Source organism: Neolamprologus brichardi, chromosome 12 (assembly GCF_056152115.1).
Source record: "Neolamprologus brichardi isolate AB-2024 chromosome 12, ASM5615211v1, whole genome shotgun sequence".
Lineage (NCBI taxonomy): Eukaryota > Metazoa > Chordata > Actinopteri > Cichliformes > Cichlidae > Neolamprologus > Neolamprologus brichardi.
The window spans coordinates 26,339,926-26,364,357 of NC_142115.1; the positions used below are offsets into that span (position 1 = coordinate 26,339,926).

Sequence of the window (24,432 nt, forward strand, 5' to 3'; positions counted from 1 at the left end):
ACAGACAGTAATTAATCTGTCTTTATCCTTGTGTCTGCTGTTCTGAAACAGATGTTAGCAAAAGTGTTGCAGCTGGATGTCCACTAAGTGGCAGGGAGGATGACTTGGATCCATTAATTATCCACATTTATTTATTTATGGATTATTAGGTTAGCCGTTTCCTTTCTTTTGTTTTACTTTTACTTTTAAATATTATTAATAATACCTTTAATACTAATTTTCATTTAGCATTTTTCCCAAACCAAATTAACTGATGTATTTCTTTATTTTCTCCATCAGTATGCAAATTGTGTAAGTCATGAGTTCACTAAGAACTCTGCAAATGAATTTATTAGAACTGCCAATTGGAATTTTCTCCACTCATGTGGACGCTGTTAAAGACAGTGTTTTAATTAGAAGTATACATCAGCAGTACACAGAGGTGTACTTGCTGTTCATTGTGATTCATAGCCTGAATTTGTATGTAAACAATGCAGGGACAGTTGGGCACTTTCCTCTTAAGCTGCATGCACAAGCAGGGAATATTGTTTGGTTTTTTTGCTGATGTGTTTACTTTGCTGTAGATGAAAACTTTACCCCAGGCCACAAACTGAATCACTGCCACCTCACTTACATGCCAAAATAAATAACAAATATATGAAGAAGTACTGACATAAACAAGTTTGTGGAAATAAACATGGGGAAAATGCAAAGCATTGACTGAGGACCTCTGTGAATACACAAGAGAAAAAAATGAATAAATAAACAAACCACAAGACAAAAAAAGGTAAAAAAAAAAAAAAAAAAAAAAAAATCTGATTCAATACCTGAAAGGGGTATTTGATGCTTCAAATAGGGCTTTGTGCCTGAGGAGGGCAGGGCCAGGTGTGGCAATTTCATCATGGAGGTGGGTGGAGATATACTTGGAAGGGGGGCCCCCGAAGATCTCCAGCCTTTTCTGCAGCACCTGCTCCCACCGCTGCAGCGTCTTCAGCACAGCATGACACAAAGGAGAGGCCACAGGCAGGTCTGTGGTTAAAAAGAAGACAATAAGACTAGCTGAGACAAGCAGTAAGAAATAGGACAGTGCTTATTTACATCCTGGATGTACATCCGAGGGGCTGGCGTATATTTTAGTTTTTACCTAACAAATCATATCCTGCCGTAAGGTAGAAGGACTTGAGATTGGCCAGCACCAGCTGAACCATGGCCAGCCGCATCAAACACCAACTTAAAAGGAGAAGAAACCAGTTTAGAACCGAAATAGAGTCTTTAAAAAATTACATTTAGGTTTATTCAGATAGAGTGGAGAAAAATTTAGAGGCAGCACAAATAAATAAAAGACAAGCAGCTGTAAAGAGCTTCAGGTTAAATCTTGGCAGCTCAAAAATGAGTCACTGACTGGAGAAATATGCACTCAGTGCTGTGCCAATACCTGTACGAATTGTGGTTTGAATGCTCCCTTTGCGGTGAGTTGGGATCAAACACATCATCATATTCATCGTCGTCGTTGTCTTCATCTTCGCTGTCCTGGCTCGCCTCGGAGTCATAATCAACTCTGTTTTCTGACGGTGGTAGCGAAGGCTTGAATGCAAGAAAATAGAAGACAGACAAACAAAATTGTTTAGATCAACAACAAAACCGTATAAGGAAAGAAGAGACAACTTACAAAATTAAATGTATTATAGAGGATGTTAAATTAAAGTTATATTAAAAAGTCATTCTATCATTATACAGGCTGAAGATGCAACAATATCCCAACAGACATGAGAGCAGATATGCAGGCTTATGTTTTAAAACCACTTCTTAACCACTGTTACTAATATTTGGATTACCTTTGCGATGAAGTAATCCCAAATGCTGAGCTCTGGAGGGACGAACTGTTCTTTAAAGATAGAGGGAGCTTCCTGTTCCACAACAGGGACATGGTGCTTTGGACTCAATGGTCCCTCCCTCTCTATCCCAGACTCTTCCTTGGATCCGCTACGTGATGAGAGAAGCCTGAATCGTTTAGACTTCCTGTCTGTGCCACTTGGTGAGGCTGAAGTGTTGAGAGAAAGTTAAGAGTGTGTTAAATTGCCCTTTCAAGCTGCCATTAAAATGCATCTGATTGTGCTCATATACAAAAAAAATAAAGCACCTAGATTTTTTCCAAATATTTACAGTAACTTTATATCAGGTCTACCAAACAGAGTAGCAAGCACTAAGGCAAACCCACACCCACACAAATAAGTTGGTGGATTTCACTACGCTAACAGTCCAATTAATTTAACAGGATTTAAGTGGTTACAAGGTCACCTTCAGAAGAACACACCAGTGTCACAAAGAAAACTACATCCTCCAAATGAATCACCTGGTGGGGGTGTCCTTGTTGGACTGCTGAGTTTTTCGATGACAGGGATTCGAGCGCCTCCTCCAAACACTGTCACCCAAAGCTTGCTGTTGAGTGGGTGTGCCATGATGCGAAACAGCTCGTTGCAGGAGTGAGTGGCCATGCCGTGAACAAACAGACTGAGGAAGACAGCAGTCAGGATCTCACACAGCAGCACAGCTAAGCCTGGCTGGCTTTCCTCACCTGCTGAGCTCAACAGACGAATCAAAGAGGCGATACCTGGTGAGAGGAAAGTGTAAAGGAGAGCGGGGGGAAATAAGAGAAAAAAGAAAAAAAGATATTTAGACAGCAGAATCTGAATATAGACTAAAAAACTACATTTGCTAATTGCTGAGTAAAATATTGAGCCCCACAGACAGCAGTCTTTTTTTGTATTTTAAGAAACATTTTATGGAAAATAGAAGTATACTAAAAAGTAAGTAATACATTTAAAGTTTTAAATAAGTCTGGTGACATCATATACAGTACATGGACAAATGTATTAGGCCACACCTCTTAATCTTTGACTTTAGTTTTTAGTCTCACTGGGACAGGTGTAATAAATCAAGCACCTAGCCATGCATTTGTTAAAAAAAAAAAAAAAAAAAAAGGAAAGAAAAGGAAAAAGGGTCTTTCGAAAGAGCTCAGGGAATTTGAGCGTGGTACTGTAACAGGATGCCACTGTTGCAACAAGTCCATGAAATTTTTTGCTGTCCTAAATATTTCACAATCAACAGAAAGTTGTCTGACTGCAAAGTGGAAGTGTTTAGGAACCACAGCAACTCTGCCAGTGCAGACCATGTAAAGCTACAGAGCGAGGCTGCTGAGTGCTGAGGTGCATTATGTGTGAAAGTTGCCAACGCTCTGCTGGTTCCAAATCTCCTCCTCCATTAACATCAGAACAAAAACTGGGAGCTGGGAGCTTCATGGCATGGGTTTTGATGGCTGAACAGCTCCTGCCTTATGTCTTATATGAATATCATGAGAAGACATAAGGCAATATTTATGTTGTGTGCCATGCATGGTCACATTATTAATAGTGTTCATAATTAAGAGTCCACAGAGAAGTTTAGAAAAAGTTTTTATCTTATAAATATAGAAACTTGTGCAGTAGGAAACACCACAATCCCATCAAATCCCCTATGTATGGAAGACCCGTGACAGTAACACATTGTTCTTGAGTTTTCAGGCTCACAGTCGGTGTTCTTAGTCCATTAGCTAATTAATTTGCACAGATTTGTAGCTTAAAAGCAGTTTCATTATCGAAATAAATAAATTAATAAAAAAAATCTCAGTCTTTCCTCATTTAAAAGCAAATTAATGCAGGAAAGTACTTGAAAATTTAATCAGATCAACTAATCTGTACTTTCTACCTGTGGCGCAGGTAGCTAAAGTGAATTATTCAGACAAAAGCATTAAAACATAACCATGTGTGTAACATATGACATTTTGGTGGGATGCAGAAATAAAACAGCATACCGATAACAAGATTTATTGCAGCGTGTCACAAACAGGAAGGGTGAGCTGGTAAAGACTTAAGTGTGTTGTTCTTGTTTACTGAAAACAACCAAAGTATGCTTCGGTGTGAAAAGTTTGTTTTGATTGATTTACCTGGCCACTGTGCAGGAGAAGTGTTGGGCTGAACAGACTCATCCATGCTTATAGTTTTGAGAGGCTGCTTCTGAGACAGCAAAACACTCTGGTACACAGTCCCAGTGAAATGGTTCACGTGGCTGTGGGAGAAACAGAAACAAGAAATCGACCCCGCAAAGTATGAGGTTGCGAAGCCAAACATTTATATTAAACATGAAAAGCTGTACAGAAAAGTGAGGAAAGGAAGGGGTAGGTGGTGTAAATATATAATGCTAAAATGTTTTACTTTGTTCCCAATTCTAGGATGTTGTTTCTAAGAGAAACCACTTTTGAGCTCTGTTCTGTCAGGACATGAAATACTAATGGGCTGCATCTCAGGTTAGCTGCCTATATATGCTGTTTGGTGATAGAGAAGAAACGCTACGTAATAAAGAAAACATCAGTGCCCGAGTTCTCACATCAAGTGGCTTTCGAACATACAAAAATCCTTGGACGGTTAGAGAGGAAATCTTTATAGAGAATATGGAATGCTCAAGTCGCCAGGGAGTCTATTAAGTTTGTAACATCCAATAAGCCCCCCTTTAAGCTCCTACAAAAAAACCAATTGCCTCCACTTCAAACAGAATTCAAAAGTCAAAGGGAACGTCATTCAGAAGGAGCGGCAAGTCACAACTCTGCAGACATTTTTTCACAACAAACTTTATTCATAAAGCCACACACGCTGCAACTGTGCAGGTATTGTAACCTCAAGTATGTTTAGGCTTCATTTTGATACAGCTCTTGGCTGATTTCCTAACCAAATTAGACTGAAGATAACAAAATCACTGGTAGGAAGGAAAAGAATTAAAACCCTGTCAACCTTGCAACACTCAACCCCCGCAACCTACATCCTCAAAATACCTTTTGAAAATTCACACACTTGCTCAGATGCTCAAGAGGAAAAAGCACTTCATCAAACCTCTGCAGCGACACAACGGGAGATTTTTATATTATAATTACCATAACAAAGATAGTGTTAAATTAGAAATTGCCTTGCAAATTTAGTTACACTATTTAACTCAGAACAGCATGGGATAGATGGCTCTGTGTGTGTGTGTGTGCGTGTGTGTGTGTGTGTGTGGGACGATCTGATATCCTCGTGTTGGCGTTGTTCCCACATCATCATAATTAATGTTTTTCCAGGGTCCACATTACAAGTGACCAATCACCTTCTTGTGACGTCATACTTTTGCAACTTCGAAAAATAACCGCCTTCAAAAACAAATGTTCTTCGAGAAACCGCCTTTTGTCCGCCGATCCAGCAATTTGAATTCCACTCAAGATACTTTTCTTTAATAAACGGTAAGCATTATACATATATTTTCCTTGAAATGGCTGAAATGGATAGCTGTTTGTTTGCTAGTGATAGGCTACTTGCGAACCAGTGTTCTCCAGACAGAGAATTGCGTGTCAATGTATTATGATATATAATAAATGTACAGGTGAATATAGCTGTCATAAAGATGTTGTCAGGCAAAATTGCAGTAGCTTTCCTGATCATTTTACAAACATAACTGAATAGAATTTCACTTATGTTGTCCCTGGGACATCGTGTCCCAGGGACAACATTAACACGATGGCCCAGGACAAATTTGTAAATTTCTGGATTACTGTTAATCTCCATAGAATCAAGAACTCATGTCCAGTTTCACAGCTATGAACCAGTTAATTATGTTTCCAGGTGATATTTTGATTCATAGATTCAGCACACAACCATTAGTCTAGGCCTTTTAGTTCAAATTCTCTTCACTTATGTTTGTAAAATGATCAGGGAAGCTACTGCAATTTTGCCTGACCCAACCCCCGGGCCACGAAACACCAAAAAAGTTGGGGAACGCTGGTCTAGAGAACACTGGTTAGCTAATGCTGTCGTCAAGGAGCCTATCACTAGCAAACAAACAGCAAACCAAGTGAGGAACATATGTATAATGCTTACCGTTTAAAAAGGATCCTAAAAGGACTTCAAATTCGGCAGACAGACGGCGGTTTCTCGCAAGTGAAGCGGAGCGCTGGATTGACAGACAGAGGCGGGCACAAGTGAAGAAAATTTGTTTTAAGGTGGGTATTTCGAAGTCGCAGAAGTATAATTTCACAAGAAGGTGATTGGTCACTTGCAATGTTGAACTTGGAACAACATTTATTATGATGATGTGGGAACAACGCCAACACGAGGATATCAGATAGTCCGTGTGTGTGTACAGGTTTAAAGTATTTAGTGAAAAAGATGCCAAACCATGTGCTCATTTAATCACATCACTTAGAGTCGCGTTAACTTTGAAATAGTGAGGTCAGACAGCTTGCTCTGAAAGAATAATGAAAGTTTGCTCTCAGTTTAAAAATGAATCTTCATCTTTTCTGATACACGACACACGAGCAATTCTTTCTGCAGTCACGCACTGTGACTCAGGTCCCAGTCTGGTGAAGCACTAGTTAATAAAATTTGCTACATTATTAAGAAAAAAAAAGAAAAAAAAGAAAAAAAAAAGGAACTCGCATAGCAACAGGGCTGTAAGCCAAATGGGTCATTAAAAAAATGTAATAAATAAAAACACACTCATCCATTCTTAGCTTAAATCCTTCTGGGTTGTTGTCAGAGTGATTGGGAGTTATGGTAGATAAGAGTCTTAAATAAACAATGTTCCTCCCATCTGTCAAAACCAAAAATCTAATGAAGTATTTACAATAAGAATGACATACAGCAGCCCTGCAGCTTTTATAATTCATTCTCAACGTGATCAAAACAGACAAGTAACTGTCATACTTCTGTGTGGTAAATGTCCAACACATCTTTATTTCACCCCTCCCAAAAAAAAGTGCAAATCTGAAACAAAGAATATGCTTAGATGATCTTGAACAGCAGTTTCTACATTGCTATTACATGTATAGTGTTTGGCTGTATGACTGCATTACGCTCCCATTATAAAGTATGCTTGGTTACCAGCAGTCAGGTCCTGTCCCCATTATTTCTTATTATTCTGCTCCAATAAGCCTACAAACACTAACACATATACAGGGTGAACCAGAGGACACAAATGTGCATTATTATTGGCAGCATTTTGGCTTTAATTGAACCACCAGGGACATATAATAAGAATAGTTATGACAGATTAATAATTTGTCTTAATATTCAATGTGAAAGTGATGGAAAATGAACAGAAATTTGTTATTAGCTTTGCTTGAATACATAAAGAATTCAAGACTTTTGCTCAGAGATGCAGCCCAGCGGATACCCACAATGAGCTCTAACCTTTTGGGTCAGGTTATGTAAGAGTTTTTCCAAATTGCCCTGGTGGATTTCAGTATAGTATAAAGCTACTCATGTACTCATGATGCCTTGGTGAACAGTGTCTGTAACATGACAGGTTAGGGATTAAAAGTCTAAAAAGTATAGTAAAGTGGGTGTATTTAGCAAATGCTCAAGAGGAAATAAAGTTCTTGCAACACTTACCTGTATTTGTGTCCATCACACAAACACTGATATATACAGGCAGACAAGGAGGCTGCCAGTGTGTGCATCACATAGATCTGAAATAAGAAGCAATGAAAATAAATAAATAAATAAAACATTAATTAGCATGAGAGTTCAATAATTAAGCTACACTTAAAGTTTGTTTTTCAATCAACGCATAGTTCCCAGAAGTCTGATCAAGAGCAAATAACAGCTAAAAGACAAGTGACTTTTCTATTCATCTGTTGAATACAAAAACACATTCCTTTTCATTTCCCAAACACAAATGCTTCATGTGCAAACAGCCTCCTATATGCAGCATAGCAAATATATGTTGACTCAAAATATTGCAAAATTAACCAAAATCTCTCTAGAAACAAGTTTGATGATAAGGCAGCAATTAGCAATCATGGAGAGACTCTCTCTCTCTCACACACACACACACACACACACACACACACACACACACACACACACACACACACACACACACACACACACACACACACACACACACACACACACACACACACACACACACACACACACACACACACTGCATCTATTAACATCAATTCTGATTAAAACTGCCTACCATTTGCCTTACTACCCCAGGTTATTCTTATGTTACGTATTGCAAAGTCTCCTGACATTTATATGTTTATTTACAGTTCAGTCTCATATACTGTATATAAAAGATCAATATACAAGATTTCACAAGACTGCGGTTCTCTGAAAAACTATGTACATTTAGAGGAACTGAGAGGGCAAATAGCAGACAGTTGCAACACTTGATCATTAGCAAGTGTGAGCACCTCTATAAAAGCAGAAGTGTTTGCTGGACTGGCGCATTCAGGTGTGTGTTAACACAATGCCACATTCTTCCCAGGAGAGGATGTCCCAGCAAATTCACCCCAATATCAGACTGTGCAATGCTCAGAGAAAATGTAAAACAAAGAAATCCCAAGAGCTACACCTCAGACCCTACAGGCCTCAGTTAGCATGTTAAATGTTAAAGTTCATGTCAGTGCAATTAGAAAAGGACTGAACAACTATGGCTTGTTTAGAAGGGTTGCCAGCACAAAGCCTTTTCGCTCTAAAAAGAACATGGCAGCATGGCTCAGGTTTGCAAAATGACATCTAAACAAACCACAAGACTTCTGCAACAATGTTCATTAGACAGATGAGACCAAAAGTGGAGATGTCTAGCATAATGCATGGCAACATGTTTGGAAAAGCCCCCCCATGGTCCATACTGGACCATGTCAGAACAGTGACCCCTAACACAGCAGAAAAAGAAAAGAATCAAGGTGTTGCTTTGGCCTAGTCTAGTCTAGACTGACCAGGCTGCCTGAAATGCTGTGGAGGGATCTTAAGAAAGCTATGTATCAACAAATGACCATAAATCCCAAAGAAACAGAAGCAATGTGAGAGAGAAGAGTGTCGTATAGAGGTTTTTACAGGATTTGGTGCAGCCCTACTAATAAACATCATGGATACCAAGAAAACTACACAGTTGAAACTGTTGCAAACCTCTACTGTGCACATATGTTGGTACAAAAACACAAACAGCTCATTACAGTTTTTAATATTATTTGAATGCAACGTCTCTCCATCTTTCAACGGTTTGGCACACACATAATCCAAATAAAAAGCATATGTCCACAACAGTATGCAGTATATAAAACTACAGACATAACACAACAAAATCAACTCTTAATTATCTGGATAAGGAAGAAATTAATTGTCTCACCTCGTTGGTAACAACATCTGGATGTGGAGGAGAGTCGAGTGCACTGATGGTTTGCAGGATGTCGTGAGTCAGGTTGGTCAAATAGACAAGTGGATTAGCCACCACTGTCTTTACATTGGTTGTACAAGCCATCAAAAGAGGTATGGAGGTGGGCTGTGAAGTCACTGTCACCACAGATTGGATGAAGTCATCCTGGGTACAAATGTCAAAGATGAGTGTGTCAAATAATTATGGTACATCTGTAGATGTCTGTCATAGTAAATACAAACCCCCACACCTATACACAAGGACACAAACTAAGGTTACACAACAGTAAACTTAGCAAACTAAGAAAATGTAGATGGAGTCTACTTTCTTATGTCTTTCTCTAGGATCAGGAAAGAAAGACAGCTCACTAAAAGAACAAGGAAGAGAGGGGAGCTGCTTTGAACCTTTGACAGCACAGCCTTTTCTGTAGCTATAATGACAAGATGAGCCAACTCGTGTAAATGTCACACATGATTTCTACATACATTTTGTGTGAATGACAGTTAATGAGCAAAAAAAGAAAGCTTTGGCACTGGAGGGGTGTCTGGTTCTTTATGTATCTACCAAATTCCTGAATATGACTCTGTGTGTCTAAGAATACCACAGACTTATGTTCGTCACTCTTGATGAATCACATTCAGCTGTCACCATCTTAACAGAAGCTCTGCACCCTGACTGAAGTCAAGGCAAAAGCAAAAATGCAAAAATTTCCTTGACAGCAAAGTTTAAATTTGACAACCATGGGAGCAGAGCTGGTACAAAATAATCCAATTTTATCTCAAATCATCGCTTGTGCTAACATTTAAGAGCACTGTTCCCATATTGGCTCATTGAATTGTTTACCTCCTAAAATTTGACTCTCTAATCGCCAGCCTGAGGCACGGCCCTCCCTTAGGAGCTCCAGGAATCAGTACAGCCTGTCAGCCTATTGCTGGCAGTGTGCAGACAGTTGCCTGGGCACAACAACGAGGTCTGTGCATGCGCGTGGTGGTGTGTGCTAACACAAGCTATTCAGATGGCTTCATGTTCCGTCTATCATGTGTACTCTTTGACTCATCTGCCCAGTATCATTCCCTTCAAAGAGAATATGCTTCAGTTAAATTAAGTGGAAACTCTGGGCGGATTATACTGCCCAGAATACTTCACTGTCTGTAGTGAAAAAGACCTGCTTTAAATATGACGCAGTATTCACGTATTGTAAGACAACAGAGTGGCCATAAAGAGAGCACTGTCATAATTAATTATTCTTGACTTGCTGCTTAAGACTGAATTAATAAGACTATAAATTACTGCAAGAAGCCCCTTTGAAAAACCAAACCAAAACTACAAACTAAGAAACATGGCAGTGTTAGAAAACTTTAAAGCTATACGCATCACTTTTGTCACTTTGAAATCCATGAAGACCAACACTAGCAATCAATGAGCAAAAAACTGTTTCATGTTTAATTCTAAACACGCTGATAAACGCAAAATCAAAGAGAAAAGCATGAGAAAATCTTCCTCTGAATCACCTGAATTATAATTATGTTGTAATCAACTAATCATTTTATATCAAATTCCCCCCCCCCAACACACACACACACAAAAAACCCCCAATATTACTATTGTTCATTCATTCATTGACAAAACAGCTCCCACTGAAAAGAAAAGTTGCCATTTTAATTACCTGGTGAGATTCTTGAAGCAGCAGTATGAGCTCCATGCGTACAGAGGCCAGACCTCCTCCGTGTGAGCCGTGCAAGCTGCAGTAACTCAGAAACATCCTCAGTAAGGGCTGGTTACTCTGCAGCCAGTGTCTCCTGCTCCTGTGGCCGTCACCACGGGGGCTCCCAGGCTGACAAAAACATTCAGACTTCATTAGTTTTATAGTCAGTCATTCAGCCTTTCTGTAAATCCACACAGCTGGGTAGGGCACAAACAAAAAGCAGCATGCTTTGAAAAGGTATATATTAACCTGGTCTATCAACAATGGAGAAAAAAAGTAGTGGGTTTTCTAAAGTAATTTGTAAACACACAGTAGGTGCATTGTGCAAGGGTAAGTATATATAATTGGGTATGCATGTCTGACAAACAGAGATAATATTTCTTCAAAGTACGTCATTAGACACTGTTGCTGTTTTAATTTTAATATAGCAAGCAGCCAGCTATCAACACCCACCTGCTCCTCCTCCACTAACCCAGAAACAGGGACATCACCCTGGACCGACAGCTCTGGCAGGCAACGCTTATAGCTGCAGCAATGCTGGAGAGCCCCCACCTAAGGGGGAAAAGAAACAAAAACAAAACAGAATCCGATCTTAAAAATCAATTAATCAACAAGGCGCTCCTCATCCATGAAATGTAACATTTATATGCACACAGACAAGATGCTCAATAATCATAAAGGCAAGAAGGAGATGTGTGGGCATTATGTAAAATACAAAAGTTTTATTGCGTGGCTTCAAGTCTGCAGAAAGACTTGTTATATAACACAAATGAATGAATAAATACATTTTAAAAAAAAAGAAAAATTATATTTGACCTCAAAGTTTGCAAAGATGTTTAATATGTGTATGTCAGTACCTCTCTTTCTAACCACAGGCAGAGCTGGTAACGTAGCTTTCCTCCATCCAGTTCGTACCCTGTTGACAGTGTCCGGAGCTCATTGGTCATAATCTTCAAGCACGCTGCAAATTTCAGTTGAGTCACCAGGATGTCATCAGACGGTTCAATGTAATCATTGCTGTCCTCGCTCTCCTCAACCAGAGATACTGGTTCGTGGAACACACTACCGCTGCCACTCTTGCTATTTTTAGTTTCTTCTTCCTCATCCTCATCATTTTCTTCATCATCTTTGTCGCTATCCCATTTCAGCTCTAGGGGCTCATCTGGAACTACCACTGACGGCTGGCTCCAATCGAAACTTAACACTGAACCCGACCGGCTGTTTGATAAGCTGTTGCCCTCTGACTCGTAGCCATTCAGAGCTGACTGAGACCAATCCGGGTCCGATGCTTGTCCGTTCCTACTCCCAACACTGAGCTCAGCAGTGTTGCCTGTATCATCCTGGGGTCTAGAATGCTTGCGGACTTTGGGCATCTTGGAGAGGACTTCGAGTGCAAGCATAGGGCAGCCTGCATGCAAATGTGCATATGCAGCTGTGAAAAACAGTCTTCTCTCATCCAGGCTGATGGATTCAGCTCTGCGAACCTCAGCAGTCAGACCAACTTTTGCCTTGTTTGATGAGCCAAAATGCCGGCGAAGGAGGAGTGGGTGAGTACGCAGGTAGGTGTAAAAGTTGAAAACCTCAGGGTTACATGCCGACACAGAAGAGGTACCTGCCACAGACAGAAAGTTAGACAAAACGGTTTCATCTATTTCTTTGGCGAGTACTAGCAACAATACCTGCAAAGACAAGCTGTGATATTAGAGGAAAACAAAATAAAATATACCTGACCTAACTGAATCACTGCCAAAGCTTCAGACAACTTCAGGTATGCACTTATGAGAGAACTAATGACTGACAAAACTAACTTATCTTGTCACTCGAATGCAAATACAAGATGGCACCAGTGTTCACGGCAAGCCGTCTCCTCCGCTGTTGTTTGTCGTCCTTCTCTCTGCCCTGATGTCTCCATGTTAGTTGCCTATGATCGCGAAACGCTTTTGAATCTCCGGCCTTTGGACTACCAGACGCAAGATTTTAAATGGAGATCTGAGAATCCTCCTCCGCTTTCGAAGGACTTTCCTGATTACCTCCTCCACTTACCATCTATCTTACGATCTGGATATTTGCATCATGGACATAAAGGACTCTGGGATTTCTGATCACTTCCCGGTTTTGTTTAATACCGTAGCGATGTGGATTTGAACAGTGATGGTCCTGTGCGGCAAACGCGCACGATTAACTCCCAGTCAATCGCTCACTTCACGGATGCTTTCCTTGACTCTCCCCTCTCTGATGCTAACTGTAATGGGGTTTTATCAGCGGATGAGCTTGCTAACCTCTTTTATACTACATGCGCTGACATTATTAACTCTGTGGCACCCCTGAGGATTAAACGTGCCAAATTCTCATAACCCTGGCTAAATGATACTACTTGCGCCCTTAGGCGTGAATGTCGTCGTGCTGAAAGAAAATGGAGGAAAGACAAACTCCACGTCTCTCTGGACATCCTCCATAATTGTTTATCTAAGTATCAAAAGTCTGTTGAAGCTGCCAAATCTGCCTTTTTGTCTAGCATTTTTATGACTAATAGCCACAACCCCCGAGCCCTTTTTAATACTTTTAACTCTGTGATAAACCCTTGCACTACCACTTAAAGGGATGCCTCCCCTGCTCTTTGTGATAAATTCTTAAAGTATTTCTCTGAAAAAATCTCAGCTCTAGGGGCTTCTCATCCATCTCATTCATCATCAGTTTTAAACCCAGTTCCAGCCTCTGAATGCTTGACTGTCTTTCAACAGTTTGAGCCAGTGTCTTATTCTGCTTTAAAAGATATAATTGATCATCTCAAAATCTCTGGTTCCCCGCATGATTTTCTTTGTTTTCGTTTCTTTAAGGAAGCTTTACATGTTATTGGTCCTTATATCTTATTTCTGCTGAATGCATCATTGTCATCAGGTTGTGTACCGTCTGTCTTTAAGCATGCTGTTGTGCAACCTATTATGAAAAAGAAAAATCTTGACCTAAATGGTCTCACTAACTACAGGCCGATCTCCAAACTCCCTTTTATTTCCAAAATATTGGAAAAAGTAGTTCTAAAACAACTTCAGGCCTTTTTAGATGCAAATGGTATTAATGAAACGTTTCAGTCTGGTTTGAAACCTCGCCACAGCACAGAGACAGCCTTACTTAGGGTTTTTAATGATCTTCTTTTAACCGTTGACTCTGGCTATTCCGTGGTTTTAGTTTTACTTGACGTGACTGCTGCTTTTGACACGGTTAACCACAACATTCTTCTATCAAGATTGGAACATGTTGTTGGTCTCAAGGTTTTAACTTGGTTTAAATCCTACCTCTCAGAGAGGTCGTTCTCTGTTGCTATGGGGCAACACTCCTCGGCTTCTGCCCCTATTTATTGTGGTGTGCCTCAAGGGTCCGTGCTCGGACCTGCTCTTTTCTCTTTGTGCATGTTGCCGTTGGGATTAATTTTTAGAAAATACAACATCTCCTTTCACTGTTATGCTGATGATATCCAGATTTATTCACCTTTGAAATCCGATGTGTCTGCTTCTTTGCAACCTCTGTTCAACTGTTTGCATGAAGTTAAAATTTGGTTATCGCATAATTTTGTTACATTGAACGAGAATAAGACCGAAATCATAGTCTTTGGTAGTCACGCTCTGCTAGACCAGTTAGCTGATGCCCTAGGCCCTCTCGCTAGCCATCTCTCGCTCACTGTAAGAAACCTTGGAGTGTTCCTGGATGGCTCTTTTGAACTTGAGAAAAAGGTCTCCACTGTGGTAAAAAACAGCTTTTCCCAGTTGTGTCAGATATCCAAAGCAAAGCCGTTCCTTCCTTTAAAGAACCATGAAAAACTTATCCACACATTTATCACATCTAGATTGGACTACTGTAACTTCCTCTGCTCGGGCCTCTAACACTCTTCTCTTTACCGGCTTCAGTTAATTCAAAATGCAGCTGCGCATCTTTTAACAGGTACAAGAATCTATGAACGCATAACTCCAATTTTAGCCAAATTACATTGGCTCCCTGTTAAATATCGTATAGATTTTAAAATTCTTTTGTTCACTTTTAAAATTCTGAATAATTTAGCGTCCAGCTATCTTTCTGAACTACTCCACTTATACAATCCCAGCAGAGCACTTAGATCGTCCAATCACATGCTCCTAGCACAACCTAGGTCTCGTGACCGGGCCTTTGCAACCGTGGCACCTAGACTCTGGAAAAACCTTGTTCATATTCGTACTGCCGAGTCTATCCAGTCTTTTAAATCACGTCTTAAAACTTATCTTTTTACTTTGGCTTTTGATTCTAACTAGTTGGCTGTTCTAGCTTGTTGTGTTGCTACCTATTGTTTGTTGTCCTGTTTTATTGTTTGTTTTAATTGTCTCATGCTTTTACTGACTGTGAAGCACTATGGTCAACATTGTTGTTTTAATATGTGCTATATAAATAAATTTTGATTTGATTTGATGTAGATGGAAGCTCAAAAACTGACAGTTAAATTAGAGGTGAAGCAACATGTCATAATTCATGCTGGTTATAATGTCTTTTAATAAATTGAGCTCTGTGGTCAGAAGGTTCCTTGTGCAATTTCAGCTCACTTAACGAACCAAAAATAGTTGCAAGGTTGTGAATGAGGACTTGACCTTAATGTGTATTACAATCTGCAGCACTTCCAGTCTACCTCGTGTTATTACCTGACAACCTATATTGGACAGCCCTTTGATATTCTGACAACACAGGCTATATCGAACAGAAATTTACAAAGGAATCTTTTGACAGGCAGATTCTGGCTGAATTACATTTTTACATTCATAAATAAAATGGCCCTTGAACCAACTGTTCTCTTAATATTTTAAAAGAGTGGTAAGATAAAAATCAGAAAACTGGATTGGATTCCTATATTATACTTAAATTTATCTGAGAAACTTTGTTTAGAAAAGCTAAAGTTCACTGTAGACAGCTATTAAAACAAATGTGATCAGAAATGATGGTATGTGTATGAACCTAAATTTTCACTATGCTCTATTTTCTTGATTCTTCTCATAGTTATGTACAATTTATGTTTCTTAATTAGCTTAAAAAATAAAAAGATTGTAGTAATGTGAATCAGACAGTAAAACCAAGTGTAACAGATCTATTGTTACAAATATATTTTTTAATGGAATTTTTCTAGTTAAAGAACATAAAGAGCACAGCAGACCTACCAGTGTCATATTGGTTCTCAGCAGACCCAGATCTGGCAATGTTAGCTTTTTGTTCAAGTAGAGTATCCAAGGCTTTGCTGTAGTCCTCCAGGACCCAGTAAGCCATGCTCCGCAGAAATGGGTCCTGGTGTGCCGGAATCTGAAATTCATGAACTAATTACAATGGCTCATCTTGCGTTTTTTCATGTTATGGATGCAAACATTTGGCATTTTGCTCAAATTATACACTTAAAACTGAAAAAACAACTTTTGGTGTCTGCACACCTGTTTGTCTTGTCCTAAAACATGTCTCTGGAGGATCTTTTTGTAGGTGGATGCCGTCTCAAACTCAAACTCATACAACCTTGAGATCACCAACGCTAGCTGGAGGTCCTGCATTTTCTCTATACACACCTAGGGGACGACAAAGAAGCCAGGTATTTTTTAGCAGTGGATTCTGTTACTGGCAAGACTGAGTGAGGTAGAGCAGATAAATAATACATATGACTTGGTATGTGTTGATCATCTGAAACTGTTGTTTACCTGTCAAAATGGAAAGGAAAGGGCCAGAAATGCAAACAACAAAAGCCTGTGCTCACAGCAAAAACTGAGTGACTAGTTCAAGTTGTTGTGGTTGCTCCCAACTGGGAAGGTGTGAGGTGCATATCAATGAGACTACCTCCCAGTCAGACAGACCTGAGCAAAGTCAATGATAGCCCTTCGTCTGAGTGGTGCTTATTTCCATAAAATGCTTAAAGGGCTTCCAGTTACTCATGCAGATGAAATAATGTGACCCACTGCTTCAGGGACTCACTAAACAGAAATAACCTTGACAAATTAAAGGTTAAACAATCGAGATGACCAGGAGCAGCTTTCTGGACATTTCTGTGGCTCGCACTGATTGACGGCAAGCTTTCAAACTACTATTCACAACAAACACATGTTTTCACATTAACTAACCAGCACTCTCCAAATATAATGTATGAGGCATTAAGTAGAGTCTAAAAAGGGGGTCAGAGATGCTGGTTTATGAATGAGATAACATGCAACTGATAATTCACCCAAAAAGAAGTAGCGACAGCAACACCCAAGAGTCAACTGCCAACATCAAAAATGCTTCAGAGAATTGTGCTAAAAGCTTTTGACAAAGACACCACAGTGGAAATGTATTGAGGTGTTTTAATAATACAAAGAACACCACAGAAATACTGCTGATGTGCTCTGTTTTTGAGCAATGTGGTTTCTCTGCTTTTGAATAGATCATTAAACATTGCCCTTGACTATTGTTGAGGAAAAAAACACACAAAAAAAACCCCCAACGCTTACAAAGTTACAGGCAGTTTGCAAATGAAAAGGAGGAGCACTTGACTTAACTCATACTGCAGTAAGGTTTCTAACTGAGGTTTAGCGAGCTGAGATGCGTCGGAGGTGTTGAAGGGAAATAACATGGTTCTTGGAAACACTGTTTTATGTCTGTTTTCCACTTGCCTCCACAGCATCCTTAAGGGAGCCGGCTAGAAGGAAGAAGGCTGCAGAATGCTGGAACCGCTGCTTTCCCAGCAGAGAAAAGGCATTTTTCAATGCTGCTTTTCTCCACCGGTCCTCGCTGAAGTTGTTGTGGAAAAACTCTGTCATTTTAGCATTCTTCTGAGACCTGGGGAGAATGAGATTAGGGATTGAAAGCAGAAATATTAAATTCACTGGTCTTCAGCATTCTAACATAGCTAGCCTTGGTTAAATCTAGTAACAAACGTGATAACTGTATGTGTATTTCATATGCAAAATCATGCCAGTTTCATTTACCTGTACAGTCCCCAAACCACTGCCTTCTTTTTCAGTGCAAGGTAAAATATAGCTGCATCCAGAGGATCATTATTTCTCTGAAAAGAAGCCTTGGCAACCTGACAAAATAGAAGGAAAAGTACATTCAGTCTCTACCACCGCACACCACACAGCATTATCCACAGAACAAGTTGCAAATTTATGGGTCATTTTAGGGAGTAACTCAGTATGCTGCAGTTTAGAGCAACCTCAGCACAACTGTACCCCCATATACCTGAGAGTATTTTACTGAACACCCATGAGGAAGCAAACAGGCCTAACATACTATTTGACATCCTTCAGAGCTGTTAAGTGTGCATGCTTAAATTATATGGATGCTTTTTTTTTTTTTTTAAGAAAAAAAAGGCAATCTAGATCAATAAATAGATTCAATAATTTTTTTGTTAATGTTCACTCTGCAAAATACAATCGAAAAACGATGTTACATCGTTCACTGTACGTTGTTCTTTTTTTCATGGAAATAGCCATTAAACTATTACCAAAAAATAGTTTCCCATTTTGTGTTTATGATCTTCAAACTAGTTTCTAATATGTATTACCATGTAGATCCCATAAATTACCAGATCATGAACTATTTGATCATTAAATCTTTAGTAAGATATTTAACATGACACACATTTTAAAAAAAGCAAACTCTTTAATACGCAGATTTACAACCAACTATGGTCTGAAAATTTCTACTTCAAATTAGTCAATTTACAAAAGTGGCACTGGCTCAGGGATTAGCATTTGGGATCTGACAGCTAACTTGTTCGCCTCACCTTTTCAATGCATCTGCGTAACTTGTTAGTGCTGCGAAGCCACCAGCCAACACCCATTGAGCGCAGCTCAGGCCAGGTTGGCTCTCCCTTTTGCATTGCAGGTAGCATGTTCAGGAGCTCTTCCTCAGCTTCAGAGTGGAAACCCCAGGCATAGTGACATGTTGACAAGCCTGCAAAGAGAGGAAAAGGAAATTATAAATCTCTATTTTTACAAGGGGCGATGACATTACTGTGACAGAACGCAGTAAAAAAAATAAAAATGTCAATAACTTTTGTTTCTGCCCATTCAGGAATTACAGTGATAACAGGGCTATAAAACTACAAGCAGCAAAGCAGTACTTCACAAAAGACTCAAAATCAAGACCTCGCATCATTTTTGAAGGACATTTGACATAAAAGAGTTTGAAACAACACCACTGTACCTTGCCGCAGTAGTTGTGCTCTGTGGGCTGGAGGCAGCGAAGTAGAGAGGAAAGTGTGAAGTCTGACAGCTAGCAAGAACTTCAGACCGCACTCATCCAATGTCTCTCCCCCTGGAGGTAAAAAGAATGATAACAGAGCTTATTTTTTAAATTTTTACCCATCTGAAAAGTCTGTATTTATGTTATCATTTCCTTGCAGTACCTTTGCTCTTGCCCTGGCTGTCATTGAGGTCTATGCTTGTAGAAGCAATGGTGTCAGCCAGTGCCATGAGAGACATCTGCTCCATACGAGTTAATCCTGGCAAACTGGAATGGAGGAGATGGCTGGACAGAACCTGGGCGTGTTCTGGGCCGAAGTATGTAGGACTGTACTGGGACAGGTCTATAACCTGGAGACAGAAAAGGTGCCAACCTGTTAAATTCACCGTTTGATATTTCCAGTTTACAAAAGACAATACAGAATCGGTCAATAATGTTACAAAGCAGAATACAGCACCACTGGATTCAATTTCACAACATAAGCATGATATCTATGTGTAAACTGACTATATAAGCTTTTTCAAATGCAGTAACCTTTTTTCAAAAATCTAGAGATTAGTTAATAATGTAGATTTTTAATGCATTAATAAGGCCCATCATGAAGATTCGATTGGCCTGCTTTTTCAGACAGGAGTAAATTTAAAATAAACTTTGAGATGCATGTCTTGGCTACCATGAACAGACAGCCTGTTAGGAGCACTGGGACATTTCCTGCCGTAAAAAGGAGCTTTAGCCAGATGTGACACAGCAGGCAGGAATGAGCTGATGGACCTTTCAGAAAGAGTCTTATTCTCACTGCAGTGTCCCTGGTGCAAGGATGTGTGCACCAAAGATGCATATAAATGGGCCAGCATAAACAAGTTAAAAATGTGTTATTTTTATATCATACTAAAGCAAATTTCTAGAATTAATATGAATACCGCTTGCCAAAAAACAAGTGCTTTCAGGACTGGGTGATAATATGTCGATTATTGACTTGCAGCAGTAAATCCTTTTGCATAAAACATCTGAGTCTGCATGTCTAAATGAACCCAGTGTCACAAAGTTTTCACAACAGCACAGAAAATCAGTTTTCTTAGAAAGTTAACAGTCATGTTATTTGCATGCACTGAATGGTAGGGAGAGAGTCCCAGTTTAGATTCATGCTTTCTGTAATCTATACAATGGAATACCGAAAGAGCTTACCTTATTTCCTGTTTTCTCTTGATCATTGTCCAGGGGGTCCAGATCCATCACGTTGGGTGTGTGAAAGAGCTCATCATAAGCATCGGTGTGGCTGGAACCATGCCCACTATCTCCACTCACACTGCCCACTTTATCTGTAAAGAAGTGTAGGACAGAGTTAAATAACACAAGACAAGTATTTCACAAGAGGCCTGAAGAAAAGTATCCTCCTGCTGGGAAGATGGCAGATTAAAATATCAGAGAGCTTTAAAAAAAAAAAAACAACAAGCCAAAACTGAATACATGCATTTGCTTTCATTCTTTTCACTATGTATCCCCAGACAGATAATGAGGGAAAATCTGAAAGAAGTGTAGTTGTTATTCTCAGTTTCTTCACCTTAAGGCGAGGTGGTTAATAATAGTAACTGGTTTTACAATGTAAATACCATTTCTTTGTTCTTGTTTGTGTACCTGCTTTAATGCATATCTGCAGAACATTTTTGATTTCTGACAAATATGCAGGCATACTCTGAAAAAGTCACAAACATTCATTTTCAATTCAGCACTATCAAACAGTCACCACTGGTCTAGCTTTAGCTTTATGTTCAGGGCTGTTATTGCCTCCAGAGGAATAAGCCCTATTCACATGGGATTGGTGTTAACAAGGGACTTTATGTATGACCTTTAAAAATACCCCCCAACATCTGCGTTTTATGCTGCATATTCATGTGGCATGAGAAGTCTGTGTTTCACTCAGATTTACTGACGTCTCTAGATACCACCTGGAGACCTATTATTAATATTAATTAGTGCTGTCAAAATTAACACGTTAACGTAGCTGTCATCATGATTAATGCGATAAAAAAAATTTAACACTATTAATGCATCTGGAGTGCAGAATGACTCAAAATCCCTGAAATGTTTCTGTCCACGCATTTCGGGCAGTTTGTCCAAGTAGTTACCTTCGCACATGCACAAATGGGCAGTTGATCTGGTAGTAACGGCCAGCTGAACCAATCACATTGTGCAAGAAGGAATTTTCTTTTCAACGAAGCACTTGCAGCTTAAAATATCACATTGACGAGAAGCATACGTTAGTTGGGAATGCTGCTAGGACTTTGGCTAACACGTCATCCAGCTTGCGACAAACCACTCACGGAGCATCGGGGACTCAGTAAGTCTACCTGGGACATATTGACTGACGCAATTGCCAAGTGAACTGCAACAAACTGCAGACCTGTTAATGTTGTTGAGAACATGTGCTTTACATCAGCGGTCCCCAACCCCCGGGCCACGGACCGGTACTGATCCGTGAGTCGTTTGTTACCGGGCCGCGAGAGTTGAGGCTCGGGTGTGAAAAAATTTAAAATTGTAATTGTTTGAAAGAACTTAAACTTAATCACGATTAATTAGAGATTAATTAGAGAAAATTCTGAGATTAATTAGTTAATTTTTTAAATCTATTGACAGCACTAATATTAATATTAATAAGCTGCCACATAACTGCCGAGCATGTTAAAAAAGGCAACAAGTTCTTTACAAAATGCTGCCAAGCAAGTCATGCTTCTGACTTTTGTTATTCTGATGGATTCAAGCTCGCCTTTTACCTTTCATTTATTTTCATTCCAACAGAGCATCCATAATGCTGTTTATAGAAAATATCAAAGAAATCAGTGACATCCTGATTATTAGTGGACTTATACTATCACAGAACATCTGTGTTTGATGAAGTATGTTATGTTATTAGCTGTGGAACATTTACTTTGAATCAGGTCACAGATGACTTCTGCAATCATTACATAGAGGTCCCAAGGTAAACCGTAAATGGACTGGTTCTTTTATAGCACTTTGCTATTCTACTTGAGCACTCAACGAGCTTTATACAACAAGTCTCAAATAATAATATTAGACTTGTGTGAATAAGGCTTCAATCTTAGTTGTGAAATGCTTTCACCTGCAGAGTGCCAGGTCAACAAGGGAAAACAAAAAGGCGAAAACAGCAGCAAAAAGTAGAAAAACAAAAAAGCCTAGGCTTTTGTACCCATGGTGCAGAGTGTTCTTGTTCACCAAGTCTTCTTGTTCTTCTGCTTTCAGTTGCTCCCTGTCCCTTGCATCGTGTTCTATCACACCAGTCTTCTACATCTCGTCCTTCATTACATCCATAACCTTCTCTTTTCCTGCTGCCTGGCAGCTCCATATTTAACATCCATTTGCCCTAATATATCCACTATCCCTGCTCTGCACACATCCCGCCATCTCAATCTTGCCTTTAACATATTTTTGCATGAGAGTTTCAGTAACTTCACTTCAACTTGTGAAATGAATTTAATACTTTATTTCTATGTTTTTGCAGGATTTGACTCCAAAACTAGACATTTTACCAGTATTTAATTCATTACTGGATTTATGTACAGTGGTCCCTCATTTATCGCGGGAGTTACGTTCTAAAAATAACCTAATAAGTGAAAACCGCGAAGTAGCCAGCTTTTTCTTTTTTTTTACAATTATTATAGATGTTTTAAGGCTGTAAAACCCCTCACTACACACTTTATACACTTTTCTCAGGCAGGCATGAACATTTTCACACTTTTCTCTCTTGTTTAAACACCCTCAAAGTTCAAACCTTCGTAGAAGACTAAGTCCAGTATTATAGAATGAAACCAAAGATCAAACCCTGTTTTCACCGCACGTGCCTTTGACGGTACAAGATGTTTCGTTGATATTGTTGCGTTTGTTGGGGAGAAAACGTACAAACAGTACACACTGCTAGCAATCGAAGATTTATGTAAATGTGACAAGCTAAACGCATTCTGTACTGTACAGGAGACATGGCACGGAGGAGACTGAATGACAATGGTCTACAGCCAATCAGGACGGAGAACACAACGCGCTGTGTTAAAAAAAAAAAAAAGCAGAAAAAATCCGCGAAACAGCGAGGCCTCGAAAAGTGAACCGTGTTATAGCGAGGGACCACTATTCTTAAATCACATGCTGTATATACCCACCAGGTTTTGGTGTGTCGTCATCAGCTCCTAGAAGGGCATAAAGAGGCAGTGGAGGGATGGAGCTTATCTCTGTGTAGTCAGCGGACGAGTTCTCTGCTTTGCTGAACATCTTCTGATCTGTGGCTGTGCTGCCCCCAACACTGATGGTTCGAGACCGCACACGTTTTTCGGGACTGGTGGAACTGTCTTGAAGTGTTACGATTTCTCCAGCAATGCATTTCACGAGATGGGAGAGGATAGCTTTGGCACGGTGAACCTGAAGACAGATGAATAATATCAACATAATAAATCAGAATACATTTCAGATTTTCATGGCTTTTAACTGTATCGGTCCACCTTACTACAGCTTAAGCTATTGTGGAAATCAGACAACTATTATCAAAAGTTTTTTTTTTTTTAAATAAAATATTAAACAGCCCATAAATAATGCTTCTTTGGTGCTTCAAACATATTGTAGCGATACCAAATAGCAGACGTTGGCATGTACTGATTATACAGTTTACTTAGTTCTGTCAGGAAATGTCAAGAAACCACACCGGAAGCTCCATTAGCTGAAGCAAGACGCAGGTAACTGGAAGCCAGCTACTTAATACTTCAATCCAATTTAGTCAGACACATCATCGACAAATGCATCCTGTGTACTCACGCAGGGGTTAAAGAGGGATCTGAAATGACATTCAAGGTCCTTCAATTACTGAGTAATTAGATTTGACCGGAAGTTTAATACAAAATGAGCTCAGGTTTCATATCCTGCAGTTCGCTGGTCCTTTTAGCTGATGCCACACAGAGCCATTGATTAAGTAACTTACTCAATGGCTCTGATGAAATAGAGATATTGGATGACAAATTTGATCTGTACATGACAAATTATCTGGATATTCCACACACAAAAACCTAATTGAGTTTTTACAAATGAAAAGACAATAAACAATTAAAAACAATTTAAGGTTTACACTGGACAGTAAGTGGGTGGCACCCTGTGCTGTTCAACACAAACAACAACTTACCTGATTTTATTCAAACAATGTTGGCCTAATTACTGCAATTGTTCTATAACTGCAAAAGAACCTATAGCATCAACTAAAGTAAATTTGGCAAGATTATATTGTCCTAATGTTATTTTATTAAAAAAAA

At 39.4% G+C, this 24,432-nt stretch overlaps 1 protein-coding gene across 1 annotated transcript in view; it reads right to left on the reverse strand.

Annotated features, from left to right (window-relative positions):
* The window catches only part of dmxl1 (Dmx like 1), a 62,253-nt gene that overhangs the window by 15,444 nt on the left and 22,377 nt on the right, over positions 1-24,432 (reverse strand). The window contains exons 20-39 of the mRNA XM_006789883.2: positions 23,299-23,554; positions 20,315-20,448; positions 19,293-19,479; positions 19,091-19,201; positions 18,669-18,838; positions 17,869-17,966; positions 17,554-17,719; positions 16,351-16,479; positions 16,087-16,225; positions 11,773-12,527; positions 11,369-11,467; positions 10,877-11,044; positions 9,184-9,375; positions 7,431-7,507; positions 3,962-4,083; positions 2,333-2,590; positions 1,815-2,020; positions 1,415-1,563; positions 1,124-1,209; positions 807-1,008 (exon numbers count right to left, since the gene is read on the reverse strand). Of these exons, the coding sequence (XP_006789946.2) occupies positions 807-1,008; positions 1,124-1,209; positions 1,415-1,563; positions 1,815-2,020; positions 2,333-2,590; positions 3,962-4,083; positions 7,431-7,507; positions 9,184-9,375; positions 10,877-11,044; positions 11,369-11,467; positions 11,773-12,527; positions 16,087-16,225; positions 16,351-16,479; positions 17,554-17,719; positions 17,869-17,966; positions 18,669-18,838; positions 19,091-19,201; positions 19,293-19,479; positions 20,315-20,448; positions 23,299-23,554 (3,704 nt within the window). The remainder of the gene's footprint in view (positions 1-806; positions 1,009-1,123; positions 1,210-1,414; positions 1,564-1,814; positions 2,021-2,332; positions 2,591-3,961; positions 4,084-7,430; positions 7,508-9,183; positions 9,376-10,876; positions 11,045-11,368; positions 11,468-11,772; positions 12,528-16,086; positions 16,226-16,350; positions 16,480-17,553; positions 17,720-17,868; positions 17,967-18,668; positions 18,839-19,090; positions 19,202-19,292; positions 19,480-20,314; positions 20,449-23,298; positions 23,555-24,432) is intronic.